We start from the raw sequence: 22,986 nt of genomic DNA on the forward strand, positions 1-22,986 counted from the left end.
CTATTCAAACTCATTTTATTTTTTCACATTTGTGAAAAATTTTTTCACATTTGGCAAACTTCCTGTTTGTCACACCTGCCAAATCTACATTGTGGTGGTGGTTTTCGCAGGTGATTTATAATTTTTAATTGTTTATTTGTTCTAAGCAGAGGTTACCCCCCCCCCCCAGGAGTCCTGTGAACTCTTGTTCTTGAAGGGTCTCTAAGGAACCATTTTGCATCTCCTTGTCTTTTCTATTTGTGTTGTTTGGCCTGGAAATTCTACAGCGTGCAGATGGTGTAGATTTGGAGTTTGCATTATCGTGTGCTCATTTCTTGGGTGCAGTTTTTCTAGTCCTTTAGAGATCCTTGCTTTACTCAAGGGTTTACGTTCTAGCCCTGGCCAAATAGCTCAGTTGGTTAGAGCATCATCACAATAAGCAAAGGTTGTGGGTTCAGTCTCTGGTCAGGGCACATACAGAAGCAGATTGATGTTTCTGTCTCTCTCCTTTCCTCTTTCTCTAAAATCAATAAATTCAAAAACATTTTTTAACTTTTTTTTTTTTTAGATTTTATTTATTCATTTTTATATAGAGAGGAGAGAGACAAAGGAAAAGAAAGAGAGAAGGGGGAGGAGCAGGAATCATCAACTCCCACATGTGCCTTGACCAGGCAAGCCCAGGGTTTCGAACCGGCAACCTCAGCATTTCCAGGTCGATGCTTTATCCGCTGTGCACCACAGGTCAGGATTAATTTAATTTTTTTTAAAAAGGGGTCTGTGTTCCAGTTCCCTTCCTGGATCTGGCCTCAGGCTATGTTTTCTGCCCAGACTTGGATCTTACAACTCCAGCTCCTAGCTGCTGGGGTCCGAGGCTGATAACCCTCTGCACTGTATGTGTTAGCTTATATCTTTTCCACTCTAGCTTTGAAATTCCTCTTCTTTTGATGCATGGGAAGTTTTATCTATTTATTTTTAAATGGATTGTGATACTAAAAGTTTAGCAGTTATATTTACATAGATTTTCATATGCTTGATGTACCAAAAAGATATATATCACTGGGGCATGTTATAGGATAAGAAGCCGTCTCCTTTGCATTCTCATTGATTCATGTGTTCCACAAACATCTATTAAGTGTGTACTGTGTGTTAGGCCCTCTAGATTCCAACACAAATGAGACTGTGCTCTCTGAAGGTGATAATCCAAAAAGAACAAAAGTATAAGGTGGGAAGAATGACATAGGAGGTGTGCAATGAATGGCATGAAGGAAACTGCTACCCAGATGAGTGTAGTCCCCGTGCTTGCAGGGAAAGGCCAGAAGGTAAAGGTAGTGGACTAGGCTGGACTGTGGAAGGCCTTGGTGTTAAGCTAAGGACTGTTGTCCAGTGTGCTGTGGGACCCATCAAGCTTTTAAGCATCAAGTGGGAAGATCACGTTATTTACAAAAAGACCCATCCAATAGCAGTATGGAGGTGGGTTGCCGTTGAGTTAGACTGAAAGCAGAATCTTAAGCGGAAGCAAACAGGGATAGGAAAAGGAGCAGGTTTGAGAGCACCTTCAAGGCGGAATCTTTAGGAATTAGTGGCCAGTTACCATAAGTATAGTGGATGAGGAGGCGAGAGAGACACAAAGTGGCAATCCCATAGGCCAGATGCAGTTTGTATGGTTTTTTGTCTATTTTTGCCATTAAAAAATATTAAATTTAAAGTACATTGAGTGTGGCATGCCTTACTTGGTTTGCTCAGTGCCCACCGTTTTCTATCCTCTGTGACCTAGCTGGACTGCACTTGCCACAAAGAGTGGTGGGGCAGGGTGATTGTTCCTCATCTGTGATGCTGGCTCTGTCACCATCCCCATCCCTGGTCTCTTGACTGACCACTATTGGATTTTCTGCAGCAGAGAGGAAAAGAGGAAGGATCTGGACTTTCCCTCCCATAGATTCCTTGACAGCTCCTGTTACTATGCATACACTCAGTGGCATCTTAGATTTCTAAACCATATTGCAGCCCTGCAGGAATGCACGATTCCTGTTACTTTACAGATGAGTTAACTGAGGCAGTTAAACTACACCAGGCTGCCAATAAGCTTAGAATACTGCATTCTTAGAATACTTAAAAACGAGGAGAGGAGGCTCTGGCTGGGTAACTAAGTAGGTTAGAGCATCGTCCCAAAAAGCCAAAGTTGCAGGTTCAATCCCCTGTCAGTAACATAGAAGAATCAACCAATCGATGCATGAATAAGTGGGACAACAAATCATTGTTTCTCTCTTCCTTCCTCTGTCTCTAAATTCAATAAATGAATTAAAAAGAGAGAGGATATTAAAGCATGGCCTTACCTTTTTTTTAAGGCATTTGACTTCTTTATTTTCCCTGATATACTTGTGTGATAGATTCAAAGGAATCACCATCTTTTACTCCAGCTGAACTAATGTGAAGTAGAAGGATTTTAGCTTTCATTTTGAAAGAGCAGACTGGGAAGAAAGGAAAAGAATGGAGTGAAATGTAATTGAGATAGGGAGTCTTTTTCCCAGGCTTCTTGGGGTGGATGAGATCACCTCTGTGCACATCAGCTGAACTTGAAAGCCAGTGATTTTGAAAACATTATGTCCTAACATTCTTGAGTGTTGCTAGAGTGAGCCTGCTCCCGAGGACTGTGGATGAACTAGGTGAATATTAAAGTGGCCCTGCTGGTTTCAGACATAGAGGGACAGTTAATCAGTTGAATGGGAATAGATCATCTTCAGAGTTTTGATAATTGGGTTCTGAGAATGAACTCCCAGGCAAAAGTGGGAGTGATTAGCTGTCATTTAAGCCCTACAGACTTGTAATGTCAACAAGGCAGAGTTTTCAGATGGTCTTTCACATTTGGCAGTCGGCTGGGTAGGTAGATACCGAAGAAAATGTAGGTGGTAGAACAGTTGTGATGGTTTGTTGTTTTCCCTCTGGAACGATGGGAAATATCTGAGGCTAGAATGTCTTGATGCACTTAGGTTCAGATTTCAGCTTTATATTTGTTGGTGGTTTGGCTCTTCTCCCGGGACCATTCTGTTTTGGGAGTATGAGGACTTGGGAACCTAATTATACATAGAGGGCAAAGGTCCCACTAATTTAGAGAAATCAGCAAGCCTATATTTCATGTTTTTAAAGAAAGCTAATGCAGGAAGCATCGATTCTTACTTTTACAATGCAGCCTACATGTTTAAAAACACAGAATGTGCTTAAAAGAAAAAGAAAAATAATCCTTTTCTAAACACAAGTTGTATTTGTTGATCAGAAAATACTAGAAAAAATAAGAGCAGGAAATTATGTTATAATTTTATCACCCAAAGTAATAAGTTGATATACACCCTCTATACTTTTTTCCTATGGATTTTTGTAGTACATACATGTTTACAAAACTGGAATCATTGTATTTTGCAATCTCTATCCAATCTCTGGTGAACCACGGCTTAATCTTCTGCACTTGATCTTAGCCAAAAGGCCGAGAAGTGATACAGCTTAATATTCTGTTGTATAATGATGTATTTAATCCCATCTCACAGTTGAAGTTTTAGGTTGTTTCTAATTTTTTGCCATAATAAATCATTCTTTGAGTTTTCTGGTTACTAAATATTTACATTCCTTGACAGAATGACTCAAATCGAGGCTCAGGGTGTGGGAAATGGAGTTAGCTGTCTTGCTGATGGCAGGGCTCTCCATGAAATTGATAGAACAGTTTTTTATTTCATACTGTCAGAGAACTAGAGTCATGATTTATAGTACACAATTGATGGGGCAGGTTTCTTGTCAATATGTTGTAGCTACTAATTTTGACAGCCAAAAATCGTCTCTTTTTCTCCGGAGCATTGAGGGCTACTACATTGGAACGGGTCATTTTGGTAGGGGAGCAGAAAAAGGGAGGCTATCAGGAAACATATAGGGCAGCTGCTGGAAAAGAATATATTTCAGATATTGTGAAATCTAAGTATCACGTCATTACATAAACAAGGTGTGGAGGAGATCACAAGATGCTATCACAGGAGGCTTTGCTAACAGCCCGAGGTTGAACAGCACAGAGTGTACCGAAAGGCAAATATGTACACTTCAATGCCCATCTTTCTCATGTCTGAGCAAAATAGCTGAATGTATACTTTAGTTTAAGGAGCTGTTTCAGAAGGTCCAATTTTATCTGCTAAGCAGACGGTCTATGGAATTGTGAACACTGCGTGTAACAGCAATTTAAAATAAAGGACAATTTCAAGGTTAAGGCATCAAAAGTAATCTAAAATTTCCCCAACTGTAGATGGAAATGAATATGTAGGCCTCCAGCTGAGACTGTGTGATTGTTATGCTAGACATTTTTTTTTCTTCTTCAAATAAATGCAGTTTTTTGAATTCTGCCTATTTCGGTTTACTCTTTAAATGCTGAATAACAGCAACAAAATTACAGCTAATTAAATTGATTTGGAGAAAAGCATTCAGGAGCTATGCAAATTGAGTTAGAGGAGAATTAAACACCTACCTCATAAGTACTTCAGCGGGCTACCTGGCCCGAAAAGGTCTAATAACTGACTTTTATGGAAAGTTCTAGAAGATGTCAAGACTTTTATCAGGATTTGAAGTGTTTACAAAAAAGTATTTCATCTGATTCATAATAATAAAAGAGTATCCCTTCTTAATTTGTATCACTCTTTAACAAGGTTTACGCGTATCGTTTCCTGTTATAAAATCTGAGCGAAATTATACAATATTACATGCTCACCAAATTTTGTTTTTGGATTCGGTTTATAAGCTAGTAGAGAAAAGTAATGTGTATGCTCATGTTGCTTTGCTGTTGCTCCTAGAGATGTGATGCACGAAGCAGAAAGTTTAGTTGACTGTATGCTTGTAAAACTAATTACACACGCACTACTTCCTTCTTTCATTTGCCATTATCAGCATTTAGAAACATCTGGAACCTTCCTTTAGATTCTTCACTGACATGTCAGCTTTGTTTGTTCAGTCTTGTGTCCATTTTGCCTTAAGAAAGTAATAAAAAATTCAGCTCATAATTTCATGGCACTCATTTTAAAAGTTCATTGAATCCTCAAAGAATAAATTACATTCAGTATAAAAATTTCTTACATTTTTTTTTTTCATTTTTCTGAAGCTGAAATTTCTTACATTTTTATGTATTGCTTTATGTTTTCCAAAGCGCCGTACGGTCTGCATAAATTTCCTTATCAATGGTATGAGCAGAAGGAGTTAGTTCATTATAGGAAACTGAGGCACTGGGGTTTGAGGTACAAGTTAATGACAGAGCAAGCAAGCAAGCAAGCAAGTTAATTAGAACTCAGATTTTCTGAGCAGCTGCTCCCACGGTAGTTGTATTGTGCATTTAGTGGTGGTCTAATTCTTGAAAATTGGTATTCAATGTGTATTTCATATGGTAGCTTTTTTTCCCCCACAATGTTTTATTTCTAGACGATGGCAAATAAAAAGATAATACAGTGTGTCCGTAAAGTCATGGTGCACTTTTGACTGGTCTCAGGAAAGCAACAAAAGATTATAGAACTGTGAAATCTGCACCAAATAAAAGGAAAACTCTCCCAGTTTCATACCTATTCAGTGCAGTTCGATGTGGGCTCACGCACAGATTTTTTAGGGCTCCTTAGGTAGCTATTCCGTATAGCCTCTACAGACTCGTCACTGACTGATGGCCTACCAGAACGGGGTTTCTCCACCAAACTGCTGGTTTCCTTCAACTGCTTATCCCACCAAGTAATGTTATTCCTATGTGGTGGTGCTTCATTATAAACATGCCAATATTCACGTTGCTCTTTGGTCATGGATTCGAATTTAGTGAGCCACAGAACACACTGAACTTTCCTCTGTACCGTCCACATCTCGACTGGCATGGCCATTGGCTGCTCCACTGTATACACGGTGTTACGTCATCATCTGTGCATGTGCACATGCTGTCACATCATCCTACAGAAACTGGGAGGGTTTTTCTTTTATTTGGTGCAGATTTCACATTTCTATCATCTTTTGTTGCTTTCCTGTGACCGGTCAAAAGTGCACCATGACTTGACGGACACACTGTATAAAAGATTCTTTTTGAGTGAGGATGAACAAATATTTATAAATGATCTATTCAGTGGTTTTGCTTGGTTGATGTTTTTTTCATTACCAGAGTAATTGCTTTATTTATCCTGTTTTTAGAAATCTCTCCTTGATAATAAAATACTTTCTAGTGTGTCATGGCATATTACCTGATGGGTTTTATAATATTAAAGACTAATATATCTATTTTAAGAATTGGAGCCAAATCATATTCAGCAACTTTGTATTTCCCTAGTTAGAATATGTAAGGAATATGCTGTCATTCCTGCCTGTTATGATTTTGGATCTCATAATTTAAAAAAAAATGTTTATTTTATTTTAGAAGGAGAGGAAGGGCGAGATTGAGAGAGAGAGAGAGAGAGAGAGAGAGAGGAACATTGATCTGCTCCTGTATGTGCCCTGACTGGAGATCAAACTGGCAACATCTGCATTTCGGGATGATGCTCTAACCAACTGAGCTATCTGGCCAGGGCAGGACTCTAGAATATTTTTTTAAAGACATGTTAGACTGTCCTTTCTTTGTGTTCATACCTGTGAGCCTGATGTATATTTTTGCAGTGGGAGAGCCCTGGTAAGCACTTTGGATTTGTGTCTAGAACCAGGAGCATGTATGTATGAGATCTTAGACAAACTACTATCTCCCTGGTTTTTAGTTTACTGAGGTCTAAAAGTTCCAGATGAACAAGAGTTCCAGTACCTCTCTGTCCTTCAGACTCTGTGGTATTTTATTATAAAAAGTTTATATACAGTTTTTCATCTTCTATTCCTTCTTCCCAGTTATGAGAAATATGTCTAATGATTTAAGCTATGCATTATTTCTTAACATTCTTCCAGTATGGGTTCTGGGTGGCTTTTCTGAGTGATGGTAGCTGTAGCTGTTTTCTAAGCCCACCTGTGTGGATGTGCAAACACTTGGCATTCTTTCAGAAACAGCACAGTATAGTCCATAGTCCATCTAAATTGAGTGTGTGAGTTCAGGGGAGAGCCGTGTTCTCACCCCTGCTTGCACGCCGGGTCTCTGGAGTCTGTAAGTCCACACCTTTCTGCAGTGGCCTTTGACATACTGAATAGCTGTCCAACAGCTCACTTTCCTAATGAGCTTTCCTCCTTTTGTACCATTTCAGCATCAGCTGAAGGAAAATGTGTGTGTTTATTTTCAAAGCTTGCTTGAAAAATAAAGGGTTGTTTTCTCATGAAATTTGGAGGGCTGTTTTTACTCATGTATCGGAATGGTTAGGCTTTTAAGAATGTCGTTTGGAAGTGTCGGCTTCAATAAATATTTATGACATGTCCCTATGACCCATTTGGGCGGCAGAAAGGAAGCAGGATGTTATGAAAAGAACAAGACATGTTTCTTGGAGTAATTAATTTCTGTTATACCTTTTTTAAATGATTGGTTTGTCACAGCAGTAGCAGCCCATGTGAAGACAGGTAGGTAGTTGGTAATTCTGTTTCCCAGAGGGAACTGAAGTGTGGAGACGTGAAAGGACCTTGTCAAAAAGGCAAGTAGCTGAGTTGGGTCTTAACTGCAGGTCCCTAACTCACAGCTGGCATTATCTCTGCCACACCACATGCACATGACAGTTAGGTTATATTATGTGTCACAGATATTAGTGATGGACGAAATCAGGGAGGGGGAAAGAATTGTGAAGTGGAATGGTCTATAAAGTCTCTGCACAGAAAAACCTTAAAGACTGAGAGAAGAGCCTGGACGTGTTGAAGAGGAGTAAATGGGGATTCAGAGGGACTCTGAAGGGGTGGACAGGCTTGTTGTCCTAGTTATTAATGGGAGCCATTTACTTCTCTTGCTGTCTCTTAGAGTTTCTCTGGCTATCAAGAACTGCCTGATGGACTCACCTTCACCTTTCCAAGATTAGTGTTCCTTTGTTTGGATGGAGGTTAGCAATACCAGAAAGGGAGAGAGAGAGAGAGAGAGAGAGAAAGAGAGAGAGAGAGAGAGTGTATGTGTAATGTGTCTGTCTAATGGCCTAGATTGTCTCCTACCACTGGATATTTTTCTATTTTAAAGATTGTTATCTCTGAAGAGGAGATTGTCTGACGGGTCCTCAATCAGGGAGAAGTAAAATAACACCTTGGCATCGGCCTGGTCTTTGTGGTTCTGAGGGGGTTTCCCCTCCTGGCAGACTTCCTGTGTTAGACAAAGGAAACAATGAAGAATCTACATGAAAAATACATGTTCATTTTTATGGGCCTGGACTTTCCACCGAAAACGTTTCTTTAGAGTTGTAGCCACTTCAAGATGTTGAGACATCCTTTGGCTGTTAACCTGATTCTCCTGAGGAGTATTTAGGAAGAAGCTTGGGTCTGATGCCAAGAGATCCCCTTTCCTACAGGATCTCCTGCCAGGACTCCCATTTGGCTCGTGTGTCTTGTCACTCTGGGCAGCTAGTGATAATTGCAACCTCTCTGCAGTGGTTCTGAAGTGGTCAGAGATTCTCTTTGTTTTCATATTTCTCTCTGGAGAATGCCCACCTGATTCTCCTCAACCACCAGCATTGTTTTTTGTTTGTTTGTTTGTTTTTTGTATTTTTCTGAAGCTGGAAACGGGGAGAGACAGTCAGAAAGACTCCCGCATGCTCCCGACCGGGATCCACCCGGCACGCCCACCAGGGGCGATGCTCTGCCCACCAGGGGGCGATGCTCTGCCCCTCCGGGGCGTCGCTCTGCCGCAACCAGAGCCACTCTAGCGCCTGGGGCAGAGGCCAAGGAGCCATCCCCAGCGCCCGGGCCATCTCTGCTCCAATGGAGCCTTGGCTGCGGGAGGGGAAGAGAGAGACAGAGAGGAAGGAGGGGGGGCGTGGAGAAGTAAATGGGCGCTTCTCCTATGTGCCCTGGCCGGGAATCGAACCCGGGTTCCCCGCACTCCAGGCCGACGCTCTACCGCTGAGCCAACCGGCCAGGGCCCAGCATTGTTTGAAAGTACTTTTCAACATCAGTGCCGTTTTCTATAGCTTTCTTTTCCATATAAGGAACCATATAAGAAATGTTAAATCATATAAGGAACATTTCTGGAGTTATTGAGCAGACATCAGTTGAGGAATTCTGAACCCTGCTAATGTGAGACATGGTTGCTTCAGACTGAAGCCACTCAGGCTCCTGGGGTATCTAGACAGCCACTTACCCACAGGGCGTGTCATAGGAAACACGTACAGCAGTGTGGATGCTCAAGAGAGAGACTGCCCCACTCTTTAGCAAGGTTTATGCCATTCATTTGACTGGTTGTTGTTCAGACCAGGAAATCAGAAGTGTGGACATTGTCATTCCAGAGTCAGGTTTGGGGGTTCAGCAGGGATGAGTTTGTACTTTGAAATCAGGAGACCTGAGTCCAGGTCTGGTTTGGGTCATAGGGAGTTAAGAGGAGTTAAGGGGAGATAGCGGGGGCGGGGGAGCAGGAGAGTCTTAATGAAGTCATTTTGAGAGATCCCGGGAAACATTTTCTTTACTGGGGGACTTTCTGGAGCTTGAACATGTGATGTGTCACTAGGAGAGATTATGCTGTGTGGTTCCCAGGCTTATCTGGATTGTTTTTTTTAAACGAGCATTTTATCAGATTATTATTCCACAAAATGTATTTAAGGAAATCCTGCCATCAGTAATTTCTAGCTCCTAAATCTACAAGTCTGTGCAAGTGTTTTTGTATTAACACAACATCCATCATTTGAGGAAAAAAAGAGTCCTCTGTTGGGCAGGTGTTTTCATAGTGAGATATAGTGGATAGTAGCTATTAGATATGATAGAAAATTTAAGAAAGAATAGGATATGAATGCCAACAGACCTCCTTTAGAGCTAGGTCATGTATCATCAACTTCCACATTTGGCTTTTTAAGTACCAACAACAATCCTGTGAAGGAGATATTTGATTATAACCATTTTACAGATGAGTAGCTGAGCTAACCTAATGGGTTATGCATGGGAGATGCTGAGTCAAACCGCAGCCTCCCTTCCGCGGAAGGCCGTGTTACAGTAACAAGGCTTTGTTATAGAGCTAGGTAATTTAGTTTAACTTTTCTTGTGTGAGGGCTAAAAAAAATATTTTTCCCCATCTAGTAAGTTCTTCTAAGGCTAGGCCAATAATCAGATTAACAGAGAGATTAACAGGAGAAAAATCAAGTTTTTAATACATGAACATGAGGAATTCACATAGGTATGAAAACTCCAAAGACACTAAGGTAACATCGAGTACAGGTGACATTTTGGACAAAGGAGAAAAAGGAGGGGAGGGGCCTTGTGTTTCAGCAGCGAGAAGGGGTGATTTACAGGGAGCTGAGGGAACAGGGAACACACATGCAGACGAATTCTTGCTGGGTGACTCAGAACCAGTGGGAAACGGGATACTTAGCCAACAGATCCCTGTATGAAGCCTTCCTAATTATGACACTTACGCCAAGGGATATATGCTAAGATTTCATTCCTGGAGCCGGTTTTTTTTATCTGTATCTCTTGGGCAGAAAAGGGGTAGGGCCAAAGTTCCTTTGGAGTCCTGTTTCTTAATAAGTGGCTTAAAATTCCAAAGAGGCAGCTCTCAGAGTGGCAAAACTTTAGTCCTTGTACTTGATTTTCCTTTTAAATGATTGTTACAAAAGTAATGCAAACTTATTCAAGAAAAATAGGTGGAAGAAAAGTAAAAAATGCCCCAGGCCTGTCACCAAGTATAATTTCAGTTAAGATGTGATATATTTTTTCCTAATTGTTTTATGCAAATGTTATGTTCATTAAGCATAGTTGTGTTCAAATAAGAATAGCTACATTATTTATAAATAAGTTTATATTTATACTTATATACATTTATAAAGTTTTGAATTCTGCTTTTGAATCTCCCCTGCTTTGTGAGTTAGTTCCTGCCACATATGGCTAAGTATGTTAATAAACAGTGCACTGGACTCAGAAACTTAACTTACAGCTCTTCGATGCAGGCTGCCACTTGACCATTGGCAAGTTTCCTGACCTTCCTGGAACTTAGGTTCCAACTTTATAAATGAGGGAGCTGAATCAGATCACTGATTTGGGGATTCCCCAGAACGCCCTGTGGGCTGAGAGGGGAAGAGTCAGCGGAGCGGACTTCTCTGGCCCTTCACTTCCTCCGTGTTTCCACCCAAGCAGCTGCGTCTGTAACACTTTCATAGATTTGGGGGTCCACACACATTTGGAAAAGAGGATTCATTGGTTTTTTGTGTGTGAAAAAAATAGAAAATTCTTGGATCAAATTATCTTGAAGCCCAGCATTTCTATGGCGTCTATTAAGTTGCTGTATGTTATCTATCTTTTAAAACATTTCTTTACCAGTAGAATAATAGTAAAGTAAGCAAATCTGCCATCTTCTTTCAGATGATCCCAGGGAGCACATGCACACAGAATAACTGATCCGTACTAAGCTGTTTTCATAGCACTGTTGAATTATTTCTTAGAAAACGCACCATTGACTTTATCCATTGTCAGCTCTATTTAATATTCTTTCAGGAAAGACTAACCAGGGAATCAGTAGTCCCTTAAACTAATACATGTCTGAGAACTACAGACTTTTTATCAGTAACTGGTTTTCTATTTTCCATATGCATATTAAGGTTTTGCATTTTCAGGGGATTGATTTGGAAGTCCCAATATCTTGACTTTTCCTCTTTCCTCCACAGAAGGAAGAACCTTGTTGAAAAACAAGGTAAATGAATGCTTGGGAACTCAAAGAACTCTGGACAGCTACATGAGGTGTTTAAAAACTGCCCTGTCCATCTCGCCACCCAAGTCTCTGTCATGAGGCCCAACAGGATGAGTACGCCACGGAGGGACAGCGTCCTGCTCTGTAGAAACGGAGACTGCTGACCTGCCGGGAGCCAGCTGGGGACTGCTCACTGTCTGCCAGTACAATGAAGGAAGTGGTTTACTGGTCACCCAAGAAGGTGGCAGACTGGCTGCTGGAGAATGCCATGCCAGAATACTGTGAGCCTCTGGAGCGTTTCGCAGGCCGGGACCTGATCAACCTGACCCCGGAGGATTTCACAAAACCCCCACTGTGCCGAGTCTCCTCCGACAACGGGCAGCGGCTCCTGGACATGATCGAGACCCTGAAAATGGAGCACCACATCGAAGCACACAAGAACGGCCATGCCAACGGGCACCTCAGCATTGGCACCGACGTCCCTGCACCTAACAGCAGCTTCAGCATCAAGGTCAAACCCAACGGGATGCCAAATGGGTACAGGAAGGAGATGATAAAGATCCCCATGCCAGAACCGGAGCGCTCCCAGTACCCCATGGAGTGGGGCAAGACTTTCTTGGCCTTCCTTTACGCACTTTCCTGTTTCGTTCTCACCACAGTGATGATCTCGGTCGTCCATGAACGAGTGCCTCCTAAGGAGGTGCAGCCTCCACTACCGGACACGTTTTTTGACCATTTTAACCGGGTGCAGTGGGCCTTTTCTATTTGTGAAATTAACGGCATGATCCTTGTAGGACTCTGGTTGATTCAGTGGCTGCTCTTAAAATACAAGTAAGTAAAGTAAAAGCTCTTAGATTCAGTGATTGAGGAGTAGGCACTGCAGAGGTCTAATACGGAGTGTTTGGAAATGAAATGTATGAAGCAGTCAAATCAAAGCATGTTATTCCCCCACTTTTTTTAAAACCACATACATACTCAACTAAAGCTCTTGCAGCTTTAAGAAAATGCCGTGTTTGTTGCCTGTTTTGTACAGGAGTGTATGGAATGGTGAGTAAGGTTGTTTGAGATGCTGTTCTTCTGTTCTCATTCCACAGGAAGGAAAACCTTCAGATGCCTTACGAGAGTATATACAGATTATTGAACCTCAGATAAACCATCCAGTCTTGTTGGTGTTAACCTATCAAATAAATTGTTGACAATTGATCTAACATCTGGAACCTTAGCAATGTGTATTTAAGGAGGTTTCACCCCTGAAATTCAGAACAGCTATTCCAGAGTGGTTTGGGCTTTTGGGAAAATCATACCCTCAAGGAATGACTTTGTGTAGATGCAGTGCAGATGAACCTGTGTGGCTTCTCACCTTCTAGGATGTGTAGCAACTAAAGCAATATATAGCTATTCCATTTCAGGATTTTTAATAGGCACCTTCTTTTAGTGTCTGGTGGATCTAAAGTGGTTTCCATTTCCCTAGCTCTAAAATGAACATAGATCACCTCAAGCAAGCTGTGTGCTTGGAATGCCTGCAGCAAATGAAACACCTACGTGTCCCTCGTCATGGGTGTCTGATTTTCCTATACCGGAGCATCTTGGTGGCTTCCATGCATGCATGGGAGTTGGAAACTGGTTAAGGAACGAGTTTCTCTATAATGGACTGTTCATCATGACCCACAATATGGTTGAATATTAGGGAAATCATTATAAATCTAGAAAAAAAAGTACAGGCAGAGTTTATGCTGAACTTAATCTATCAGAAATGATTAGTATTTTCTTGGTATGTTTATAAGGACTTGCAAATTACGTATCTGCAAATAGAAATGAAAGCAATTCCTGGCTCTGCCAGGAAAGACCTCTCTTAACTTCTGTAAAGGAAGTTGTTTAAGTGGCCAGTGTTCATTGGGGACTGGTTTGGCAATCCTAGAGATTTAGCTAAATTTGAAATGATGACCTGGGCTGCATTTAATTTTATGGAAGACCTCTTTTTTAGTTTGCTTTAGTTTGAAGAGGCTAAATAGATAGGAATAAACTTTAAAAGTGAGATGCTTCAAATTTATTAAGTACATTCTGTTGGCTGCCAGACTTCAGTTTTTGCTTTGACTTTTAAACTTTTAACTTCTAAACTTCTTTTCTTAAATGCATGTTAGGAAAAAAAGTGCCAGTAATTTTTGTTTAATGGGTCAAAGTCAAGTTAAGTTTTCTGAGTTTTTCCCAATGTTTGTTGCTTTGTTTCTGGTTTTTCATCAAAATTTTTACATGCAAGCAAATAATTTACTGACACAGAATATAACTTTAGGTTAGTCATATGATCATGAGTCCAATTTTTCACAAAACTGTGAATTTTAAATATTTTGTTCTTGTTCTAGGGAAGTATCCTAACCGTAGGCCTAATTTACTTTAAATATATTACTGTTTGTGTTCTCTTAGCAGGGACTTTTCTCATATCTGTTTTTCTTTAAGCTTTCTAATTTCAAGTTTTACTGGTTCTTATTGCCAATACTGTAGTCACTTGTATATTTACATTGTTTGATAGCAACAAATCAGTTGGTTTGTGCCTTGGACAAAAATCACCCAGTGCTGGGATGCAGGCCGCCTGGGTTCCAGCCCAGCGGTGCCCTAACATGCTGAGCGGTGTGGGTGACTCAATCTCGGGAGGCTGGTTCTTCTCACAGGTGCTATGAGAGCTTCTCAGTCTAGATGATTTCTGTTGTTCTATACAACTGTTTTGTTTTTATTCTAACATGATTGAATGGGCCAATTATGTTAGAATATTATGAGCTGAAGAGCTTTTTTGTCCAGAAGACATGTAACTAAGGTATTCTTTAAAGTCCTCTCTCTGGTTTCCACGTTGACAGGATAGGGACATGGGAAATGGAAGCTGCCTTCTGTCATGATAATCCTATGCATCCCCACCCCCTGTCCTTCTACTGGGACATATTCCTGGTTTCCCGTTTGCCTCCTTGAGGCCTGTCCTCAGTGTACGTGGCACACCAGACATGTAAGAGGCAGGAGGACCTGCAGCGGGTATTGACGAAACACCTTTCCCTAGCTCTCCTGAAGAAGACGGAAATGTTCTGTCATGTTGGAGACCCCTTGTTTCTAGTTATTTGCCTGTTGCCCTGTAGCAGTTTTATTGACCCAGAATGCTGGGGAAAGGACATTTTTGGTTATAGACTATTGTGTTGAACAGAGAGTTCATCTTTCCCTATTTTTCTGCTTGACTTTCCTGAGTCTTGACCCATTTCCCCCAAACTCCGCCAGGAGGTCTGCCACTTTGGAAGCACATTGCACACTACTCACAGTTAGCTTGTTTGGCCAGTAAATCCCAAAGGGGAATTTTGTTTTGATTTTAAGAGTCTTAGAGCCCTTTAAAAAATTAGCTTATTTCTTTTTTGCTTCTCTGTCTTCTACTTGTTAGAGAAGAATCCAAGCTGAAACTGTAGAGAATGGCTTACTGAGAAATGGGGTCACTAGAATTTGAGCAACATTAACAGCAAATCCTTCAGCCAGATGTTTGAGGTGCTGGGAAACCTTGATGCTGACTTTGTGACATTGACATTTTTTAAAAATTTTTTTAAATTCATTTTTAGAGAGAGAGGAGAGAAAGAGAGAGAGAGAGAGAGAGAGAGAGAGAGAAGGGGGGAGGAACAGGAAGCATCAACTCTCATATGTGCCTTAACCGGGCAAGCCCAGGGTTTTGAACCAGCGACCTGAGCATTGCAGATCGACACTTGATCCACTGTGCCACCACAGGTCAGACACAACATTGACATTTGGGTCCATCCTTATGTTGTGTGTAATTATCCTTTACTGTTAATGTAAGTTTAGTTTTTTGCACTTAAATTTTTTTTGCTTCTTTTCATTCTTAATATCTCCCCCTCATGTCTGTATGTATATATGTTTATATATACATATATCCACATGGAATCTCCATGACATTGCAAAACAGAAAGCAACAAGAATGCCTGTCCTTGAGAACTGTTTGATTTTTTAAATTGTAAATAATGTTGTCTCCTCGTTTAGAATTGGACTTTCAAGCCACTGACTAGGAAAAATTCCTGGGAAATCTCTGCATGTGTATCAGACTTCACTGCAAAACAGGTATCCCTTGTTTTAAGAAAGCATGATAAAGACTGTTAAACTTGCAGAATTTGTAAGGACTTTTCATGCATGGCAAAGTCACAGCCAACACATGCCACCTCTGTGTGATACATGTGGCTGGTAGGGCGCTGTGAACACCTGGTAAAGAAAAAGGCCAAGGAGAAGGATTGTAGAACTTCCAAGTCAAGGGTTTTGTAGCCACCAAAGAAATCATATGGCTTAGTATGGTGATCATAGTCCCTCAAACTCAACTTGTCTAATGCCAGATTTATCATCTTTATCTTCCAACTTATTCTTCCTCCGATGTGGGAAGTGGCACTTCCTAGAAACCTAGAACTTCTCATTTTCTTTTATACAAATGCAAAGTTTTGTCAGTTCTAATTTCAGATTTTTACCTCTGTTCATTTCTACTTAGTGATGTATAGTGGGTGGTCTGATGGAGGCCCAGCTCCTTGTGAAGCTTGGGGTTTTTCATAATCGGGCCCTAGTTTGTCCTGCCTTATCTCTAACTTCTCCACAGTTTCCCTTGAACACTTGAAGTTTATATCACGTTCCATTCTATTCCTTGTATATGTCTCCGCTGCTAGATTTTAAGTTTCTCAGGGGAAAAGACAAGAGCCTATTTGTCATTCATCTTTATATCCCACGGTCCAGTACAGAGTCTGCCAGAGGAAATGCTCACTTAGAGTCCATTTATTCAGCCCTGGCCAGGAACTCGGTTAGCACATCATCCCACTTAGCCAGGGTTGTATGTTCGATCCCCGGTCAGGGCACATATAGGAATCAACCAGTAAATGCATTAATAAGAGGAACAACAAATCCATGTTTCTCTCACTCTTTCTCTCTCTCTCTCTCTCTGTCTCTCAAATCAGTTTAAAAATTTTATTTTAAAAATTCACTTATTCATTCAACTTCTATTTACTGAGCAACGTTCAATGTGCAAGGTGCTGTTGTAGACCTGGGTGCTGCCGTGAGCAGAGGCCCTCAAGGCATCTGTGGGGCTTATATTCTGGCTCGGCTGAAACGGGCAGTAAGCAAATGAATATATATATATGATACCAGGTAGTGATTAGGGAAATAAAGAAAAAGGAAGGCATTTAATAGGTTAGAAAGTGTCGGGGTTGGTGGTGAGGGGGTGGTGTTTTATAAAGGGTGTTTGGAAGAGGTCTCTAATGAGGTGACGGCTAAGCAGACACCTGAATCAAATGAGGCAAACACCATGCAGGTGTTTGGGGCCAGAGCATCCAGGAAGGAGACAGCAAGTGCACGATCCCTGAGACTTACCTGAGAACAGCTAAGGGCCATGTGGAAGAGTGAGCTTGGGGACCGTGGTGACCCATGGAGGTCAGCAGGTTGTGGATGGTGGGTCGGGGAGGCATTGTCAGCCAGGGCTAAGTATCATATATAGTTTGGGTTTTGTTCCAAGTGTGATAAGTCATGAGAGAAGAATGGTATGAACAAATTTGTACTTTGAAAACTTCACTCTGGCTACAATATGGAGAAGAAGGAAGCATGAGGGGAAGTGGGAGACTGGTTGGGGACACAAATGTGCCCACTTTCTAAACTATTCTATGCCTTATTTTTCTTCATTTCCCTAATCACATTGTAGTCCAGGTGGGGAATGATCGCTACATAGACTGGTAGCATTTGGCCAATGAGTACATTTGTGCTGAGGTTGATGGCGAGTTGTAGTTCCTGTCGCACTTAGAGCTGCTTTCCTTTTGTAACTCTAGTCTGCTTTCTGCTGTAGTATCTTTCTCAGGCAAGGTTTCTGGGTTTCTCTGTGAATCCCTGGATTTTCTGTGGAATGTAATGGGGAGATGGAATTCATTAACTTGGGAGTGCTCACAGCTTGGCTGGAATATACTTAATTTCAGAGCAAAGCCATGTTATGTGTATATCCTGGTACATGTTGTCTACCATGGTGTCCTTTCAATGAGACGTTTGCCTGAAAGAAGTAGTACAGGTCAGTGGAGAAGGCAGATTGTGTAAGGATGAATTCATGTTATAGGATATATTGGTCCGTTGGTGTTGAGAAGATTTGGAGAAGGAATAAAAGGAGCCACTGGGGAGTTAGGATGTGGGGCACAGTGGACAGAGCTCAGTGACTGAGGCTTTGGACATGAGATCGAACATTCTGGCATGAACAGTTGTATAGAGCTATAGAAAGACTGATGGAGCGAGCAGTCACTGAGTAGATTCTTGGAAAATAGATCCCACGCCAACAGGGAAGGAGCTAGGGAAGGGAATGGCGTTAGCAGATCCTGCTTGTGACCTGTCCTGACATCGGTGTTCAGAACTGTTCCAGGGGCTTTGTCTTTCCCACTGAAAGGAACAGACACAATTTTCCAGTGTGGCTTTTCTAGGATTACACTGAGAGTACTGGGATGAATTTTTAGATGTTTGGCAGCAGTATGTGTTATATCTTCAAAGACTACTTAAGAAAAGATTTATTTTATATTTTTTTAAGACTTTATTCATTTTAGATGGAAGGAAGAGCAGGAAGCATCAACTCCCATATGCGCCTTGACTGGGCAAGCCAGGGTTTCAAACTGGCAACCTCAGCGTTCCAGATTGATGCCTTATCCACTGCACCACCACAGATCAGGCTATTTTGTATTTTAACTTTTGATAGATGCTCTGGCTTTAGGGATTTTATGTTAGGTGGGTATCTGCCAACATAAAGGTTATCTACAGCATTTAACTCTCTTCTGTGAATGCAGTCTGATTTCCGAAGACATAATCCCGCACTGATTGGTGACTGCTGCTCTAGATGCTAACTTGATTATTTTGGGGTATTTTTTTATTCAGCAGACTAGACTCTCCACTAACATTTCTCATTTTACTCCACTGTAATTCCATCAGCGTTTCTTTTCACGTTAAGTTGATTGGATCAATGTGCTCATCTCTTCCCTCTTCTAATACCCAAGGTAGTTAATAACCACAGTTATTGCCAATATTTTTTTCAATTGTTTTTAAGTCTTTGATGGTTGTAATTAAGTTTTTAAAAGCACTGGGTATAGAGCATTTGATATGAAGCAGGTCTCTCCAGGTTCCTATTCAATAAAATTTACTTTCCAAGTTCCAGAAGAGCCTTTGCTTCAGGATGTTTTATTTTATTGTAAATTGACCTTATACTGTCGACCACAAGAATACTCTCTAATGGCGCTTCAGGCCATCTTTACATTAAGCTGTTTTTCAAGAGTTATTGGAAACTGCGTGTTAAGGATACAGACACAAACAGAAAAACAAGGCTGTGTAGAGGTTGTCTTCTAAGGGATTTGTTTGTTCTCATTGTAATATCTTAGTTTTTGAAAGTATATGTTGTTCAAACTCTATCCAAGTATAAACCCATGAGGACAAAAATTCCCTCATGTGACTGAAGCTGTTGGGGGCATCTGTCCCATTATTTATTGGCTGGGAAGCTGTCATCCTCTTCTCCAGCAGTAAAACAAGACAAGAGTTCAGGCATCTTAGGTGCTTGTGCAAAGTCTGTTTTCTTCTTCTTCATGCTATCAACAGTCACTCTCATCATATCCAAATGGCAGATTCCAAACCAGCTCGTGTTTGAGTAACAAGAATTTTTTTTGTGTGCCTTGTGGCATTTGATCCAAATACCCTCAAAATAAGCAGTGTTATTCTCTCTCAGAGAAGATGACCGAGATTCAGAAAAGCTGAAGACTTGCCCAGGGTCCCACATGGTATATTTTGGGGACTGAGGAACTTTAGTATAAATCCAGTCTAGGTCCTGGTATAACAGGCACCGGTGCTCTGGAAATGGGTTTTCTTAGAGCTCCAGTGGCATGGATTCCGTGTGGAGCATAGTACAGATAGAATGAAGACAGATCAGTTCAGTGTTTGAGAATGAGGTTTATATGCCATATACCGTCTGGGTCACATGTACATTTGCCCAGAAGGGACCGGCCAACCCCGAGAGCTGTTACATATTACGTTTCACCCTCATTTGTAGCAAATGTACTTTGCTCTGACCTAACTGACTACTACAATCTCCTGTGACTTCCTAGACACAGCGTGAGCCCTCCTCACTATCAGCCTAGAATATCCCCTTTGCCACCAACTTCAGTCACAATTTTTTACTAAACACCACTGACCAGATGTGCCAAACCTTATTCTTTTTCTTTCAGTTTCTAGGAAGTTTTCTGCTCTGTGACCCATTGTCCATCGGACCTGTAGAGCCTGGGCTGAGATCCTGGTATCTGTCCTTTCACAGGGACTGTCCCTGTCCCATTCCCATACGTTTTGGACTCCGAGGCTTTTGCAGGCCTCTGCTTCCCCTCCTTTTCCCAGGGGCATTGCCTGGATTGGGAAGAACAGTCACTAGAGGCTAGGATGGCAGATTCAGACTCAGGCTGTATCCACTTCTTAGTCACAGGCTAGCTAACTGGTGATCTTACCTGCTTTCACCTTTTCTACTTTTTACCAGTTTAGGTCCCAAGACCTAAATAGTCATGTAGCCTTAGGACTTACAGGGAAAATAGATTCACTCTCAATTCAGTAATTCCAGCAATTTGGCTTTTAAATCACAATAAATATTATAATGGGGAGAGCAAAAAGAAAATACATAGGTACAATAAATTAGTCTTCCTGAGTTAATTTTTATTTATAACATCAAAGAAAACTGAATAATTCTTCTTGCTTGTAGGCAGATTAGAAGACAAAGGTAAACAAACAGATAAAAGTTACTCATCTTAATGCCAGAGGTAAATGGTCATGTTAATATAATATTTGGGTTCATACCTCTTTTGATGCTTTTGTTTATGCTCATTTATTCATAATCTATATATGTATGTCCTTTTAAATGTTATAATATTTCATACCTTCTATTTTATATCATGCCCAGGGATTATCTCTTTCCCTTGTCTCTTAAAAATAAAGCATTGTGAATGTCTGTTTAATTACTTGAAAATGACCATATCTGCCCCTTCCAGCCTATTAGCAGTTAAGCATTCAGTTATACTGAAAATCTTACTAGTTTAAGATCATTCGGGCCCTATAGCCCCCTACTGAGAGAATTGGACCAAGTTGCTTAAGTTCTATAGTAGCATTGTTTCCTCATCTACAAAATGGGTATGGTAAAATAGTGTCTATCCCAACGTTGTTGTGTGGATTGAGGGAGATAATAGGTACGACGCACTTGACTGAGTCCCTGGCATCCCCCTGGTTTCCAAACTTGCACTGCTCCCGTCCCATCTGAGTAAACAGCATCGCTGTTCTTCCAGGCTCTCAGGCCAAACGTCTTGGTTTTGTTCTTGGTATTTGCTTCCACCACATCTGGTCTGTCTGTTAACCTCACTACTTCTCACTATGTCTATTGCTGTCCTAGGTCTAACCACTGTCATTTCTTACCCGGGGTGCCACAGGAACCTCCTGCTGTTGCTCTGTTTCTGTTCTTGCTTTCTTTAAGTCACTTGTCAAGTTGGCAGACAGACTCTCTCTCTATAAAAGTAAATTGGTGTATGATACTCTCTTCCCACCACATGGAGCTTTAGGGTCCAAGTTCTCATGGCGACCAAGGAGATACCTTCAGAAATGGTGCTGTTTACTCCCAGACCTCAGGTGCTCGTGCCCTGCACTCCCAGTCCCCCTTGCTGGTGAGCAGACACCCACACATTCTAGCCTCTAAATTGGAATCTTCTCCCCCGGATATCCTCATGGTTAACTCCCTCATACACCGGAACACCTTCTCTGACCAATGTAGCCCGAATGAGATTCTCACTTAATTTTATGCTTTAGCAAGTATCTAACTCGCTCTGTGTTTTACTTATTTATCTTATTTGTTGTCTTTCTCCGCTAGAACATAAGCACCACAAAATAGGCTGTTTGTCTGTTCTGTTCACCACTCTATTTCCAGTGCCCAGAATAATGCCTAGCACACATAGTTTTGTTATATGAATAAATAAATAAAAATAGCAACAGTTAACATTTTTGAGTGTTGCTAGTTATTGTGCCTAGAACTCAATAAATGTTAGCAGCTGATGGTAATGTATAGGCTTATGTTTTTAAAAACCTGCTGTTAAAAATGAGAGTGTGTTTCTTTTAAGGGTAAGGCATTACCCCAAGAGCAAATATTAATCATTCAGTTCCACTACCTGTGACTAGACAAGCCCCTAAGACTGTGATTCAGGTGGGTAAGTTTTGATGAAGAGAAGGAATGAAGAAAGATCTGGGTAAACATATACATATTTGCATTATATATTACATATTTGTATAATATATATATTATTTATGCTAATAGCCTGAAATACCAACAAGAGATAAACAGGGGGTCCTCAGATGACAACACAGTTCCATTCCTATGACAGTGATGTAACCCAAACTTTGGTGTAAGTCAAAACACACCCTAGCCTAAGACACTTACCTATCCTAACACAGCTGTAAAATCATAATCTAGAACATAAAAGTACAACTAAACCACAGAAAAAAGAAAATTACATAAATATACTGTACTGTACACTGTACTATAGTAACAGAAAAAATGAATTTAAAAAACAAATTTTTATCTTTATTCCTGTGGTTGGCTTGCACCCTGGAAGGGGCATTACAAGGTGGCAGAGATTGACCTATCGGGAGGAGGAAGCTGGAGAGGCAGGAGAACCTGCAGAAGGTGCTGGAGACACTGGGGCAGATGAATCAGGATTGCCTAAGGACCAGGCAGGAGATGCTGGAGATGATTCTACCTGTACTACAGGTGTTTCATCTCGAGAAGCAGCTGATGGAGAGGGTACAGGATCTGTTGCAGGCCTCTCTACCTTCTTAAAGAATTGCTCCAGGCTAGTCTGGAAGGTTGATGACTTCTTTTCCAAAATCTGCCTATAGCATTACAAGGCATCCATAACAGCTCTGTAGACCTTACTGAATCTGTCATTGATGTCCCCAGCCTGAAATTTTGCCAACTCATCTCTATCATAGAAAAATCTTCTGCCAAACCCTTGGTAGTAAATCTCTTGGGTTCTGGGGTTTCCATCTCTTTTTCTTCAATCAGCTGCTTCTCCAGCTGAATGAGGTCCTCAGCAGACAGCTCCTCTCCATGTGATGCCAGTAGCTCTGTGAAATCCATCGTGATGGCTTTTCTGTTCTTCGAAGTATTGACTTTCATTTAAGAGCCATGATAAGGGACAAAAAGTTGCCAAAGCAACACA

The 22,986-nt window shown here is 41.1% G+C and overlaps 1 protein-coding gene across 10 annotated transcripts in view; it reads left to right on the plus strand.

The window, feature by feature from the left end:
• Positions 1 to 22,986, plus strand: part of SGMS1 (sphingomyelin synthase 1) — a 327,448-nt gene that overhangs the window by 270,086 nt on the left and 34,376 nt on the right. For all 10 annotated transcript variants that reach the window (XM_066348467.1, XM_066348469.1, XM_066348466.1 and 7 more), the window contains one exon: positions 11,709 to 12,562. In XM_066348467.1, coding sequence (XP_066204564.1) covers positions 11,940 to 12,562 — 623 coding nt within the window. In that variant the 5' untranslated portion in view covers positions 11,709 to 11,939. The remainder of the gene's footprint in view (positions 1 to 11,708; positions 12,563 to 22,986) is intronic.

The sequence above is a fragment of the Saccopteryx leptura genome, chromosome 9 (genome assembly GCF_036850995.1).
Source record: "Saccopteryx leptura isolate mSacLep1 chromosome 9, mSacLep1_pri_phased_curated, whole genome shotgun sequence".
Lineage (NCBI taxonomy): Eukaryota > Metazoa > Chordata > Mammalia > Chiroptera > Emballonuridae > Saccopteryx > Saccopteryx leptura.